At 40.0% G+C, this 16398-nt stretch overlaps 1 protein-coding gene across 1 annotated transcript in view; it reads left to right on the forward strand.

Moving 5' to 3' along the window:
- The first annotated feature begins 2788 nt into the window (after positions 1-2788).
- Positions 2789-16398, forward strand: part of Med13 (mediator complex subunit 13) — a 94105-nt gene continuing 80495 nt past the window's right edge. The window contains exons 1-3 of the mRNA XM_021176461.3: positions 2789-2999; positions 4958-5192; positions 14368-14536. Coding sequence (XP_021032120.1) covers positions 2934-2999; positions 4958-5192; positions 14368-14536 — 470 coding nt within the window. The 5' untranslated portion in view covers positions 2789-2933. The remainder of the gene's footprint in view (positions 3000-4957; positions 5193-14367; positions 14537-16398) is intronic.

The raw sequence follows: 16398 nt of genomic DNA on the forward strand, positions 1-16398 counted from the left end.
TTTGCCTCACTGTGTCTTGGGATCCCTGACTCCTGGTGCTGGCACTCAGTTATAAAGGATACCAACCTTAGTTGATTTGAGCTCCTGGATTGAATTAGTCCTGGTTGTATAATTGACTTTGATATGTGGCCTTTGGATCTGAATTGGGCTTAATAAGATTTAACTGCTTCAAAGAGCTTTATAAGAATTCATTCTATCCTTCAAATCTGATTTCAAATGCTGCCTACTTGACGACGCCCTCTCAACTTGGAAACTCCTCCTCCAGTGCTCCTAGTGTGTCACAGTTGATGCCTGCCTTATTCAGGTCACCGCCTTTTCTCTTATTCTGTAGGAATTGCTTCTCCAGAAATCCCGAGGAACAGGCAGATACTCAAACAATTATTTTCTTTTCTATTGGAGGAAAAGTCTTGCCTCTATCTGAGGCTGGTCTCGAACCCTCAGTCTTCCTGTCTTAGCCTCCCAAGTACGGGATTGCAGATGTGTGCTACCACTTAGTCATGATTTAGAAACTCATTTTAATGGTTAACATTCATGTGATTAAGGAAGCGAAGGGACCAGTACTTATGATCAACATTATTTCATCAAACACTTTAGGAGAAAACTACTCTTATTATCCTTGATTTATGATAAACTAATTTGATTTAGGGTCAGATTTGATCTAAGGTGCACTGGCAAGCAGCAGAACTATCTCTGCAAGTTTTTGGCTTGAGGATCTTAATCAACATAGGTGGACAAAGAGGTGGGTGGAGAATACTTTTCATTTTATGGCCAAAAAAGTAAGCTAGAAGAATCTACTATTTTACAGAGATAATTGTGACTTAAAGTTATGATAGCGCCGGGTGTGGTGGCACACGCCTTTAATCCCAGCACTTGGGAGGCAGAGGCAGGCGGATTTCTGAGTTCGAGGCCAGCCTGGTCTACAAAGTGAGTTCCAGGACAGCCAGAGCTATACAGAGAAACCCTGTCTCGAAAAACCAAAAAAAAAAAAAGTTATGATAGCTCCTAACTGTTGTCTCTTCTTTTCTTTTCTTACTATGTAGCCTAGGCTAGCATGGAGCTTCCTTTGTGGACCAGAATGACTTCAAACTCAGAGATGCCCCCTGCCTCTCTCTGCCTCTCCAGAGCTGGGATTAAAAGCTTGTGTCTTCACTCCTGGTATCATTATCTCTTAATCTTTCCCGATTCCTCCCTCGTCTCCTCCTAGAATCCTTTTAAAGTTTGCATGGAAAATGTTTTGAACTCTTCACTGAAGAGTAATCCAGCCCAGAATAATTGTTTGGGAAAGGATTTAACATCATACATGGTTTTTCTTATTCATTTCTAAGTTTTCAAATATCAAGTACCTACTGTGTGCTAGAACATTTTAAGGCACTGGACAGCTATAGAAACAAAGGGTCAAAGGGTCAGTTCTCCTGATTCTCACTCTCAGAGTTCACTTGTTTCTCAAAGTAACCACAGAAAGGAAGGATGGAAGTATAGTAATGCATGCCTTACACTGCTTATCGGGCGCAGGCACAAGGCTAGTGCTCAGGTTGTATTCATGCATCCACCTCGGTACGACAATATAACAAACATAACATTTGTTTCCCTCATTTTACAGATGAGGAAACTGAGTCACAAAGAGGTAAAAGACTGGCCCCAGTTTCGAATCCTGACCAGCAGGACTTTATTCCTAGTTCATTAACCACAAGACCATATCGTTTCATTTTTTACCTCTTTATTATAACTTAAAAAGAGAGGGCGAGGTATCTATCCAGCTCTGATTCTCTAGCCCTAGAGTTCTGCGATGTACCCCGGCGGCCTTATGGAGTGAATGAGAATATATTGGAACGTCTTTCTTTTTCTTTTCTTTCTTTCTTTTCTTTTTTTTTTTTTTTTTTTTTTTTTGCCAACTTTCTCTTCCAAAGAATTTGAACTGATTTCCAAGTAATTCTCTGCTGCACATTCCCCAGCCAGCAGAAAGCTAGGGCCAAGGCTCGGGTCATCTTAACCGGGGCATCCAGCAGATGGCGCCATGTTAGTAGCCACCAGCTGGCCGCCGGGTCCCCGGGGCTCCGAAAGCTTCCCTGCCCTCCCTCACCGCCTTCTCTCTCCCCCCTCCCTACGGAGCCCGGCCCACGTGACCTCGCGGCGGCCAATGGGCGAGCAGAGAGGGCGAGCTGGTCCCTGTGGCCGCCATTAAAGCGAAGGGAAAACCCGTGAATTCGGATTAAAGGGGGAAAAACACCGCCCGCTGGGCCCACAAAATGGGGGAGACTACGGCGTCCAGGCGGTGAGGCGGCAGGAGAGCAGACGTTAGGCAGGCTTGGCCCAGGGACAACACGAGGACACAGCCGGAGAATGGACTGAGCCCACAGACGCCGCCACCACCTCCGCCGCTGAGGAGACTCTGGGCTTAAGGACATCGCCGCTGCCGGGCCGGGGGCCCGGGGTGCTCTGCCGGTCCTCGCCCTTCCCGCCCCTCCGCGGGCGTCCCCGGGCCGCGGAGAACCCTCCCGGGCTTCAGGGCTCGGCCCGCTCGGACTCGGGCTCTGACTATTTATCGTGTACCTGATTGTTATTATTTTTTTGTTTTTCGTTTTTTTTTCCTCTGTTCTTTTTTTAAATCTTTTTTTATTTTTCTAGTGGAAGGGACAGACATCCCTTCCCCTCCTCTCCGGAGAGGGACGCGCGTCCGCGGGCTCCGCAGTCCCGGCGGCCGGCCGAGCGCGGCGCGGCCCTCCCGCCTGCGGCCTCGGCCCCGGGCGGCTGGGTGCCTCCGGGCGGCGGGGGCCGCGGCGGCGCCGGGGGGCGGCGGGGAGGGCGGGCGGCCCGGCGGCCTCCTCCCCACCGCCCCCCGCCCTCCCCGGTGTCTGTGTTTCTCTCTCTGGTCGGAGGCGGCGGTAATGGCGGATGGTGGGTTGTGGCGCCGGCGGCGGCTGCTGTGAGGGACGATGAGTTCCTCCTTCGTGTCGAACGGGGCCAGCCTGGAAGATTGTCACTGTAACCTCTTCTGCCTGGTGAGTGCGGGGGCCGCGGGCGGTGGGGGAGGGGGCCGCGCCGTGCGCCCTTGGGCCGTGGGGGAGGGGGTCCGGGTCGCATCCAGATGCCGGTGTCCCCCGGCTAGGCCCCGCCGGAGTCGGCCTCCTCCGAGGCTCTGCGGCCGCCCCGGGAGGTAGCTAGCGTCCGCTCACCTACCGGCCGGGGCTCTGCTGGGAAGAGGCTTGTCTTCCCCCCCCCACCCCCCCTGGTCTTTCTCCTCCTCCTGTCTTCTTTTGGACTCTTTTCCCCATCCTAGTCTTTTCCTTAACTTGGGCTTCTTATCTGCCCGGATAGTAATATTTTCTTGTGTGCTTCTTGCTTCCCCGCCTCCCCGCCCCCCGCCCCTTGTATCGAACAGTGTATCCCTTTTCCACACTTTCCACGATTGCTTGCCCCTGCTCGACTGCCTTTACGCTCGCTTTTCCCTTGTAAGTGGGCTTCTCTTAAACAGGACCCCCCCCCCCAAAAAAAACCTTACGTATTAAAACCCTCTTCGTTTTGTAAGTTAAACTAATACAGGGGTAGTGTCCTTATGGGTGACTTCAGATCTTTGTGTAAAAACAGTGTGTGCCGGTTCATATGTTTTCTTTTTAAACTTTGAAAACATTTTGCCATTTTGACAATTTCTAGCCATCTTGCTTTTATTAGAACATTATGTTTTTGTGAGAGTGGAGGGGCAAGTGGAGGAGGTACTGTGGTTTCGCACTAAACGTTCTATATTTGTCTGTTTTGCTTACGTTTTAAGAATGTTTTGAGCTGGCTGTTCCTTTTATTGAACTGAAAAGTCTGGGGCAGCTGGAATTAGGGATGTTCTAGTACGTGTATGTAGGTCGGCCCAAATCGGATAACACTCAAGAGTTAAGACTTTTGTCAAAAGTACCAACTGTTGCAAATATCTAGTCCTGAATTAAACGATAGCCGAGCTTCCTGAATGACTAAGTTAGAGTGACTTTTTCATTTTTCGTGTGCTCTGAGAAATATTAAGTCTATCATAGGTAAGTGAATTAAGTGGGTGGAGCATAACTAGTTGGCAAGCATAAACTGCCAGTCATGTATCAGCAGTTTCAATTTTGGCACCTTATGCTTTCTGTCACCAAGTTAGAATAAGGAATTACTGAATTTCCTTTGTTGAATCTCTTTCACGCTATGGTAAATGGGGATCTTTAGCGTACTTCTGCCTTACAGATTAGACTGGTTTTCTTGACAGTGCCCATTAATCAGCATCTCGTCACATGTAGTAAGATGTACAGCAGGTTTAACGTTTCTCTCTTCCCCAACTGGATCTATTTTTGGCACTTTGGTTTTTTTTTTTTTTTTTTTTTGAAGCTAGATTAGCACAAATCTGACAGCTCCTTGGAAGTGGTTCTTTTCCTGAAGCTGTGTGCTTGTGGAGAATTAACAGGCTTTTTTTTTTTTCTTAAAAAAATTCAGATAGTTTTCTTATTAGAGCCATGACTTCTTACAAACTCGGAATGAGGGTCTTTACTTTCCAGTTCACCAAGGAACAAATGTGACAGAGAGGACTGTAGGACAGAGGGGCAAGCCAGACTTACTGTGCAGGCTTAGCATCATTGTTTCATTGGTCAGCTCTGGATATGTTGCATTTATTGTAGACTTGCTACTCAGAGACATCTTTGATATTTTATGTAACAGTTTTGTGTTCTTTTCCTTAAGCTCTTGTTGGTTGAAACATTAGAATTATTTGCTATGGTGTTTTTGGTTTGTTTGGTTGTTTATTTTGGTCATATCTTTAGGTGCTTAAGCATGCATTAAAAATAGTGATGTTTTAATGAAATCAAGGACTTTATAGTGAATATATATTTTATATATAAATATATAAATAGTATACTTATATTATTATACTTAATAACAAATATTTATTACTTATTTGAGTGAATGAACAATAATATAGATATTTTGCTTTCTTTTCCTTCAGGCCGACTTGACAGGAATTAAGTGGAAAAGATATGTATGGCAAGGCCCAACTTCCGCCCCTATTCTGTTTCCGGTGACAGAAGAAGACCCCATTTTGAGCAGTTTTAGTCGATGCCTTAAGGCAGATGTACTTGGTGTTTGGCGGCGAGATCAAAGACCTGGAAGAAGAGAATTGTGGATATTTTGGTGGGGTAAAGATCCCAATTTTGCTGACCTTATTCACCATGACTTATCAGGTGAAAGCACTTTATCCTTTTTAACTGTGCCTTAGCAATGTTGTACACTTGCCCAATGTGCTGCTGCTGTGGTGGACGGCCTTGTCAGCCTGGGTCTGTTAGAGGGTTGCCATGCTCTGTCTCACCATCTTTGTTTTGGTTTCCTTAAGTTACCTGTATAGATTCCAGGAGGCTTGAACTCTGAGTTTCTTCCTCTACCTCCCGGCTTCCTTCTGTAATTTCTCACAGGCAGTTTGTATCTAGGGAAAGCATTTTCATTAACCTGAGAAAAATGGAATCTAGAAGCATGGTGTTTTTTTTTACAGTTATATAATAGTCTTGAAGCCAAGTGTAACTCACCTTTGAGTCTAGTTTGCTGTGTTCTTTTTTGTCTGACCCTGTGGGCAGCCTAGAAATGTAACTTTGTTTGGCGTATATTTTCAAAAGTATAGTTTTATTTTAATATTACTTATGATTATTTATTAACTCAGGGAGGCATATGCTATTTTTGGGGGGGTGGGAGTGTCTTTTAGATACTGCTTCATCAAAGAAGATATTAGGAAAGACAAGTGTCATCTTATTAACTGTTAAAGGGCAAAGGTCATTCATTATCTGGAAGCTTGTACAGAAATAGTTTATTATGAGCACATCAATATTACTTTCTTTTTATTTTCTTGACTTTTAGGGCCAAATATACTTTAGAAAGAAACTATAGCCCTTCATGAAAATTACTGGTTATGTTTATTTTAAACTCAGTGTAAGTGTATCTTTGACTGATACACTCGGAGGGAACCAAGTTCTAGTTTGATAAGAGTTTTCTGTGTGAGGAGGGAGTGTAGGTGTGGGTGTAGCTATGTGCGCCACCATGTTGTGTAGAGGTCAGAAGACAACTTGTTTGGAGTCCTGTTTCTTCCATCTTGGTGAGACAGGGTTTTACTGATTGTTTTGCCCTTAGGAAGCTTATTTTGGGCTACCTGGTCCTCTTTGTTTCTGACTGTTCCTATCTCTGCTCCCCTTCTTGGTGTAGGGGTGCTGGAATTACAGATGCACCACATCTGGTTTTTTTGTGTGGGTTCTGGAAATGGAACTGAGACTGACTAGTGTTTTTACTCTATTCCCGAGCCATCTCTCCTGCTCCTTAGGTCCTTTGAAAAAAAGCTTTCTTGTATGACAGTTAGTTTTCTGTGGTTTATGGTTTTGAACTGTAGGATCTGTTTTATTTTGTATGAAATATAATCCAGAAAGCATGTAGCCTTATTTAAATAAATACCCTAAGTTTACTCACAGGGTTTAGGCTTCTTGGTAAAGTTGGCACAGCATCTGAATACGTTTCTTTATTTGAGACGGAGTCTGTGTTGCCTTGAATTCAAAGCCCCCTCAAGCTCAGCCTCAGTCCTGGTATTCCAGGTGTGTGCTACACTGTACAGCCTTGAACAAACCTTTCCATGGAACACATTTTATGCCCTTTGAACTCGTATTCCTTCTGGTTCCTGCTGGGATTAGAGATGTGTGCCATCAGACTAGGCTCCAGAGAGCTCTGTCTTGAGCTAATACTTTCTAAGGTCAACATTTGTTTAAGAATGCCTTCTATATATTTTTAAGTCACCTTTTGTTTTTAATGAATCCTTCAGCATTTTGAGAGTGGTGCAGTTGTTTTATGATAGAGCATTCTGGCTTTCCTGAAATGTTACTGAAGAACCTAGTTCTTAGTTCTAAGTATTATAATGTATTTGTGATTTTGTTTGTTTTGAGACAGTGTTACACATAGTCCATTAGGGCTTTGAAGTCCTGATTTTCCTGCCTCCACTTCTCAATGCTGGGATCAAAGGTGTGTGCTACTACACTTGACTTAATATAGTTTTAGATAGTAAAGAGATGAGTGTATATCTGTAAATGCATAATGTGTTGTCTGAGTGTGTATCAGTAGCCTTCGTGCCTTTTAGCAAGGTATGCTTTCTACTTCATGCACTAAATGCTGAGCATACCAGCTTCCTTTTCCTTTCATTGACTTAGGTGAGAGTTATTGTAAACATTGAAATGATTCAGGAAGTTACCTCAGTTAAAGTGTTTGTAGGTTGTTTGTTTGTTTACTTTCTTTTAAGTGCTAAGTATTGAATCTTGGGCCATGTGTGTATATTAACCACGTGCTCTACTGTTGACCTTTATCCCTGGCTCGTTGTTAAAGTGTTGATAGACTGTGTAGACACTGTTGTTAAATTGAAATGTTTAAGCACACACAGTCAGTGTTAAAAATATAATGGTGCTCAGAGTGTTTGGCCAGCCTGAGTAAGGTCCTGGCTTTGAACTCCAGTACTAAAAGAAATTATATGAATACCTTAAGTCTGCTCATAGAGTTTAGTCTTCTTGGTAAAGTTGGCACAGCATCTGAATACACTTTCTTATTTGAGACGGAGTCTTGTGGTGTTCCTTGAATTCAAAGCCGACCTCAAGCTCAGCCTCAGTGCTGGTTGGTATTACAGCTGTGTGCTACTCTGTACAGCCTTGAACAAACCTTTCCATGGAATACATTTTGTGTAATCAAACATAAGTTTAAATACATAGTGTTTAGTTTTACCATAGCGATACTAATGTTTTGAAGGTTAAAAGTCTATTAAAATAGAATATGAGCTGTTTAATAACAACAATGTATGTTGTTAAAACACTTTGTAGCTTTTTTCTTCTGGATTTGAGGTCATCAGAAGTGTGTTCTTAAGCAAAGCTTGGTTAGAGTTTCTCCTTCCTTTTCCTTTAGCATCATTTTAAAATGACAGTACCTGCACTCTAATGCAGATACTGACCCTTGAATATAATAAAAATTTTGTTGCTGTCAGATTCTGCTGACTGCTATTGAATAACTAAATATTTTTATCAAAGTGGAAGTGACCCAGAGAGTAAGCACACACACTGTTGAGTAGCATGTGAGCATGTCCACTGTCTCAAAGCTAGCCCTGAACTCTTGGTTTACAAAGTCCGTGGTATTTATATAATGTTTTAGCTGCTTTTTTAACCTGTCGTTTACTTTAGAAAGTTACTTAGATCACACTATCTTAAAGAATAATAAGGTCTTTTCAGATGCAGTATATTTATCTTGCCCTTTTTTTTTTTGGCTCCAGGGACACCGTCTGCCTCCCTTTTGGGGTAATTAGTGCGCCTCTGTGCTCTAGCAAACCCCCTTTTCATTTCTTCCCATCTGTGGCACTCGGTTCCCTTCTTTTAAGCTCCCTTGAGAAGAGAGCAGCTGGACAGTAGGGGTGGCATCAGCTGCATGAGGCAGTCCTGAGCTCCAAGTGGAGGTGTAGCAGTGAGGAACGAGGACCAGGAAGGACCCAGGTGGTGACTAAGCAGCTAGTTAATTTGGCTTGGGCCTGCTCTTCTCAGGCAGTGTCCCTCTGTTTGGTTCAACCCCTACTACTTCTTGTTACTGACATGTTTGTGATTATGGAAATATTGCCCTCCTTATAGGGGATAGGAGGAGAAGGTAGGCATTCATTTTTGTAAAGATTAGAATTCTCTGTTTGTTTTTTTTTTTTTTTCCCACTGATGTGTTCAATAACAAAACCACAGAGTAGCCCCTTTATCTACTCTGTCTCATCTACAGCTGTTTTTAAGAATAATTTTCTTTGAGGTAATTTTAGATTTACATAAATCTTGGCAGGATAGAGTAGAGAGTGCCTGTGCATCTCTCACTTAACTTTTTTTTATTCTTAATATCTATGTCAGAATGATGGAGTTTCTAAAACTCATAAATCAGTATTGTTATAGTAAAATACCTATTCACTTGGATTTCTTTATTTTCACCTAGTTCTTCTGTTGTTATTAGGAGCTGGCCTAGGCTGCCAAATGATATTTATCTGCCCTCTTAGTTTTTGCTCTTCTGGGCTTTGACAGTTTCTCAGGGAACCTCCCTGCTCCTTTTTGATGATTTTGACAGTTCTAAGAGTCTGGTGTCTAGTCAGGTTTCGCAGTGCATGTTAAATTTAACCTTCTCTTCTGCCTCATACCATTTAGCACATTTCTGGGTTACTATTAAGTTTAGCTAATGTATAAACAGAAAACATAGGCTGAGTAAATTGTATTCTACACTTTGAATTTTTGCTTATTTTGTATCGGCAGTACTTGATGCTGTTTCACAAAGTGATTTGAGAAGGCCTGGTGATTTTTGGATAAGGATTTGTGCTCATTGGTATTAGCTTAAGTATAACATTCCAGAAAGACAATTGTTAAAAAGAAAAATCCCTTGAATTTCAAAGCCAAATATATGAGTTTTTATTGTATTTATAGGAGAATGGATAGGTGAATCCGTGTTGGTTTATTCTGGTTACAGGTTTTCGAGTTGTTTAGTAGTGTGTGGTAATGAATGACAGAGATGTAAAGTTGGTGGTGGGAAAATCTTAGCTCACTGGCTCCTGTCAGGTCTCCAGTGGGTATGATTGATTGACTCTTTTACATGTACTGTTAGTTTGCTGTTTTAAAAGGCAAGATTGTTTTAATTTTGTTTGGTGTGTCTTGGAGCATGTCTGTGTATTTTTATTCTGTATCCTAAGATTTCAAAATTTTATTGCAGCCACTGGTTTTTATTCTTAAAAACAAAACTATTCCTTCTCCCAAGATTGTTGTCTTAAAAAAAAAATCATAAGGTAGATTCTGATGCGACTTTGGATTCCTTGAAGTAAAAAGTATGCTGAATCAAGGCTAAAATATGTGTTCTTTTTTTGTGGTTTTGGAGGTCTCTGTATGGGGGTTTAGCACCATATCCAGATACTTTCATTATAGTAGAGTTTCGTAGTGCATACTGCTTAGCTGGGTCATTATTCCAGATTTAATTTTGGATGCTTTTATCAGAGGACATCAATTATAGTGGACTTTAACCTTAATGGGCAGCTTTTAGCAGAGTTGATAGACATAAAAGCAGCAACCTAAGACAAGCTGAAGAATTATTTCTATCTTTGTTTTAAACTTCGTAAATTGTGTCCCATTTCCTTGGCTAATCTTATGAGTGATGACTGTGAGTATGCTCTGTAGTATCCTTTTTTGAGTAAGAAAGTGCTATTGTTTAGATGGCCATGTCAGATGTAACAGTCACCTCAGTAAGAGGTTTTAAATAAATCTTCAAGTGTTGACCCTAAGTGAATGATGTGATAGCTTAGGGCAATTAGTGATATTTGTTGATTTAATGAGTTATGAATGAGAAATAATTATTAAGAGAGATGCTGATTTAGACATGTTGATTTTTTTTTCAAGAAATCTGTACTATTTTCTAACATGCTAATTTTTGTGTCATTCCTTATCCATTGGCATATGTTGCATCTTAGCTGTTTAGCAAAATTATTGGGAAAAGATGCCTTTTTAAAAATTGGCTGATCACCATGGAGACATTTAAAGAGGTCATTTTTGAGGAAAATGTTGAATATTGGTTGTTACCAACGTTTTTGCTTTTGATACTGATTTTTTTCTAATTAATAATTATTTTGATGACCTATGACACATTCTTTGGCACTCCTATAACCTGTGTTCTTAGTGAAACATACAGCTTTAGCATTTGAACTTTTATGTTGTTGCATTCTACAGTTAAATGTGCAAAATTTGAGTATCACTGATGGTTAAGATTTCTAATACCAATAGTAATGGAAAAGTACTAACAACAGAATAGAAACTTTGATTTCTCTGGGGATTTAAGATACAAGAGGGGGGAAAACATTTATTTAAATGCATTAAGCAGACTTTTTTCCATTAGCCTCTGGGTAAGTTCTAAAGTGCCTGCTACAGCTTCCATGTGTTCCCACCTCCTTTCTCTCCTTGTGACAGTGCTGGTGTGGATTCAAGGAGCTTTTAATTAGTGTAAGAAAAAAGATACACAGTACTTGTCTTAGGTGCTTGGTTCTGCCCTTCACTGTTTATATCTGTGAGTACAGTATGTAGAAAATACTTTTTGTTTTTACAACATCAGGGTATTAGAAACTGGATTCAGTACACTTTTTGTTTCTAGGTGACACTCTTCCCAAAACAGAACCTAAATTTCTTTAGACTTTTTATTGGGTATTTTATTAGGAATTAGTATTTCATTAGCAATGAAAAATGGAATAGTTACTTAGTCACTTACCATGTATGTGAAGGTGTAGTTCAGGGTTGGTTTTTTTTATTTTTTTTTGCCTTGGGTGGGTCCTGTTTGTACTAATGAAAATTATGAGCTTTTGGGACAAGAGCCTCCTGAAAGCATTAAGTTCATGTTGAGTGAACTCTAGATAAAAGTTAAAGCAATGAGACAAGTCCTTGAAAATTAATCCTGCTTTCAAAAAAGTGTGTGTGTGTGTGACACGTGTGCACTACACATATGTGGAGATCAGAAGACAACTTTGTGGAGTTGTTTCTCCTAATCGTATGCAAGTTCTGAGGATCAAATTTAGCTCGTCAGGCTGTCAGCAAGCACTTTACCCTCTGAATTATCTTGCTGGCCTTGTTAGCTAAACCACATTTGGTATTCTTAGCTTAGATTTAGTCAAAATAGATTTTAAACAATAAAGCCATATTTTTTATGACATGTAAAAACGTATAAACAACTGTAAAAACGTAAAAACAACTTTGCTTCTCTAAAGATTTTTGTTTTTAAACCCAAAGCAGTTCATAATTTGCTGAACAGTTTTTAAAATATAAACAACATTCATATATTTATTTGTTTTTGTGACTGTGTATGTCTGTGGCTATACACGTGCAGTGCACACACATGGAGTTCAGAGAACATCTGTGGGAGTCTGTTCTTTCCTCTACCAAGTAGGTCCTGGGATTCAAACCCAGGTTGTTAAGCTTGCTGAGCCATTATTATTGGTTCAAAACAGGCTTTTAGTGAATTGGAACTTTGTGCTTAACACTCTTGTTTTAAACTGTAGGAAGAGGTAAAATTATTCATAAGTCTTAAATGAATTTATTTTGAATTAATCTAGAATAATTTAAATGAATAACAATTTGTAGCTTAGATATGTATAGAAGTAACTGTGTATCTTATGTCTTCTTAAAACTTAGCAGTGGTTATAATGCAAAGATTAGAGCCATTGTGTTTAGAAGGTAGGGAGTTTTGAAGGTAACAAAGGACATTGAACAGGTGGGGAATTGGGAGCAGTTCCTGGCATATTTCTTTTGGAATTATGAACACATGTATTTCTATTACTGTTGTCATGTAATTTGAGATACAAGCTTTAATGAAGCTATTTGACTTTGAAATCAGAAGTCCTTATTAAGCCAAAAGATGGATTCTTATTTCCTCTTAGCTGCTCACACAATGCTTGTGATCTAGACCTTAAAAAGTGAGGTCACTATGAGCCAGCTCCTTTTCTCTCAGGATATCTTTATAATAGGAGGAGACCCATGAGCATCTGAGCTTTAAGTGAAGCAGATAAGGATCTCTAACATAACTGAGTGGGTGGGAAGTTTTCCTACTTACAATTACTTTATTCTAGCCTGCGAGTATTACTGATTTCCTTTGTTTCTCTGTAGAGGAACAATATCAGTTGCTTTGAAAGGTCTGACAATGATTTAGGAAAGAACACTTGAAAGAACAACATAAAATGAGTGTTAACCTTTGTAGTGGCAGTTTCCAATGCAGTTAAAGTCCACGGTCATTATGGTTTCTAGTTAATGTTTACTCTGACCATTTGTTGTAATACATTCTGAATATAAACTGAGTGTCACTCTTAATACATCTCTGTTTTTATTCAAAAGCTCATAGTAAATGCTATTTTTCTAGGCTCAGCGTGTAGGTTTGTGAAGTGAGAAATACTTGTCCTTTTATTTTGTTTTGTTTGAAAATTAAATGAGAACAAGACATGGTGGCACAGGTCTATAACCTCAGCACTTGAGAGGCTTGAGAGGCGGAGATAGAAAGATCTTGAGTTCAAGGCTAGCCTTCTAGAGCAAGCTCCTGTCTCAAGAAGAAAATAGGTGATGGTGCATAAGTAGGAAATGTTTATAGCTGGGAGAGGTAGCTCATACATACAATCCCAGTACTAAGTACTGGAATACTGAGACAAGAGGATTGCTGAGAGTTCAAGGCCAACCTCGTCTATGTAGTAAGCTCCAGTCCAGGACAACTGGGTTAAAAAGAAAGACAAAGGAAAGGTTTTATATATATATAAAGATACAGTATATTAGAAGTTTCCTAATTATACTTGGGCTAACAAAATAAAATGTAAGTTGCTGATGTGGTATCTATCACTTTGGTACCCTTGTTGAATGTTTTGTTACAGATAAAAGAGTAAATTTTGTTCTCTGAACTATGTCTAGACTTACTAGTAATTGATTTCTGCCCCCTACTCCCTACCCCGGAAACTTAACTTAGAGTGATTAATAGATTTAGTGGGAAATTTGAGGCTATGTAGTCAGTGAAGAGCAATACTTCTTCTGACTGATACACGTTTTTATATTTCCTCCTGTACTGAATAATCATGTGAGTCATTGAAATGAGATCTGTTTGATAATTAACACGTTGCTTGGTAGACTTGGTGGCAGCAGCTTCCTTTATACTCATCACTTAGTTTTGTAGTTGAGTCATAGATTAGAATGCTGATTGTCATGAAATGTTTTGAGTTTAATTATTAACTGATAGACTTTCTGCCCCTCCTCCTTCAGGTTAAATGATTAGAAAAATTAGGACAAAGTAACAAGTGAGCCAGTTTAGAAACAGGCATCATATGGTATGTTTAATATTTTCCAGGTTATACAAGTCAATACCCTTTTTTAAAGTACAGAAAACAAGACTTTATGTTTATGATGCCATTGCTATCTTTTATATTGTGGAAAATAATTTTTAGGCAGTTTTGTAGAGCTCTTAGGTATTGTCAATCTTGCAGGATATCTTTGAAACCTGATGCTTGGATGTTTAAAGATGTATTAAAGAACAGTAAGTATAGTGGTGCGTGTTTGTTATCCCAGCACTCAGAAGGTAGAGGCAAGGTTGCTGTCAAGTTCCAGGCCATCCAGGTCTAAATAGTGAGACTCTCAAAAACAGACAAACAAACAAACAAACAAACAGAAAGCCACCTCCACACCCCCACACACAGTTCAAGAGATCAAAAGGTTGCAGCTCTGCATTCTGAGGTAAAGGAGAGAGCTATGGATATAGATATTGATCTGTCACATATTTAGTTTTCCCTGAGAAGATGTAGTCTCACTAACTTACTTTCTACTTGATTTTTTTTTTCTTTAGAAGAGGAAGATGGAGTATGGGAGAATGGCCTTTCCTATGAATGCCGTACTTTGCTTTTCAAAGCAGTTCACAATCTGTTGGAGCGATGTTTGATGAACCGAAACTTTGTACGAATTGGCAAGTGGTTTGTGAAGCCATATGAGAAAGATGAAAAACCTATAAATAAAAGGTAAGCTGTCTTATTTTCCTCTTTTGGTAGTTGATGTTTGTTAATTTTATGAGATCAATAGTTAATATATTTTACAAAACATATTCAGAAGTTAATGTTGGCAGAGTACTATAGGTATTTCTGTCCTTCTCCCTTTATACATGTAAGACGTTTCTTGCAATGGGAATGAGCTGTATATACGTTATTGAGAGGGGGTTGTTTTTTGAGTAGTGTCTCACCTTGTCGACCTGACTGGCTTGGAACTTGGTTTGTAGACTAGGCTGACCTTGAACTCCTGATGTCTGATTGTGTTTTGTGTAGGGTTGAGCTATTTAATTTTTAAAGATTTATTTTTGTTTTGCATGTATGTGTAAATGTCTTGAACATATGTATAGCATGTGAGTGCCTGATGTCTGAGGAGGCCAGAAGAGGGTTTTGTATCCTTTAGAACTGGAGTTAGACATGGTTGTAAGCTGCCAGGTGGGAGGTGGGGATGGAACCCAGGTCCTCTGCAAGAACAGCTAAGTTCTTAACTGCTGAGCCGTCTCCAGCCCCTAATTCCCCAATCTTAAGTGGCTTTAACTAAAGTAAATTGGTGTTCTGCATAAGATGTGTTTAATTTTAGAGAAGTTAATTTTCTTGAGCTTTAAATTAGATTTATGACACAAAAATAAAAAGTTGCAGATAGAGGTACATAGAGTTTTAGGGCAAGTATCTTTCTTCTCTCTCTCTCTCTCTCTCTCTCTCTCTCTCTCTCTCTCTCTCTCTCTCTCGTCTACTGTTTAGTGTAGCCTTAGGTATCTTGTAACTCATTGTGTAGATCAGGTTGGCCTCTTGGTCACAGAGACTCACCTGCTTCTGCCTCCCAAGTGCTGGGGTTAAAGTAGTGTGATACCACTGCCTGACCAGATTTGTTTTTAATGGAAAAAATATGTTTTTAGTTTTTTAAGATAATTGTATCATTTTTCCTTCTCTTTTCTCTCTCTAGCTCCCCCTACCCTTATTCTCTCTTTAAATTTATGGACTGTTTTTCTTTAGTTGTTGTTGTGTATGTAAAACTCTGGGCATGGTTTGGAGTGGGTCTATTACCACAGCACTGTGGGGAGGTGGAACTAGATTCTTTCTTGTGTCTTCCTGTCTCCCCATCTCTTTTGTGGTAATAGAGATCAAATACATGCCAGGCCAGTGCTCTCCCCACTGAGTTGTTTTTCTAGCATTTAGTTGTATTTTTATTTTGAGGCTACCTTTCTAAGTTGCCCAAGTTGGCTTCAAACTTGTAATCTTCCTGTGTCGTCAGCCTCTGGAGTAGTTGGGATTGTGGCGTACTACATGGTACGTCCAGGGAGATACTCATTTTCTAATCTTCTGGACATAGACACAGTTAATTTGTCTACTAGTTACTAGGGACTGAAAGACAAGAAATGGAGTCACCTTCTAGTGCATTGAGGATAGGTATAAAGAACCTTTCAATTTATGAGTAATTAACCATTGAATCAAATTAGTCTTTAGATAATTGTATAAAAGAACATCTAATATTTTATCTTAAATAGTTGAGGGGTTGTTATGCAGTACATGGGTTCTGTGCTGGTCACTAGGTTTGCTAGTAAGATTATAAGCAAATTGGATGGTATAAGAACGAGTGACTCGCGATGCTTGATGGTATATCCAAGTAAGACTGTCTTGAGAAGAGCATTGCGAGTTTGTATTTTGTTAAACATCTTGTCATGTTGAATCTATTATAGCCATTCTGCTGATTGGGCAGTTAAGTTTGTATATTTGGCAAGATTTTTTGTTTTTTCTTTTGAGCCAGTTCTCATTGTGTTGACCATTGATTCCTGGTGCAGTTGATCTTCCTACCTTGCCTTTCTACTAGTTGGTATTAT

The sequence above is a fragment of the Mus caroli genome, unplaced genomic scaffold (genome assembly GCF_978045245.1).
Source record: "Mus caroli unplaced genomic scaffold, Mus_caroli_1 scaffold_13, whole genome shotgun sequence".
NCBI classification, from domain to species: Eukaryota; Metazoa; Chordata; class Mammalia; order Rodentia; family Muridae; genus Mus; species Mus caroli.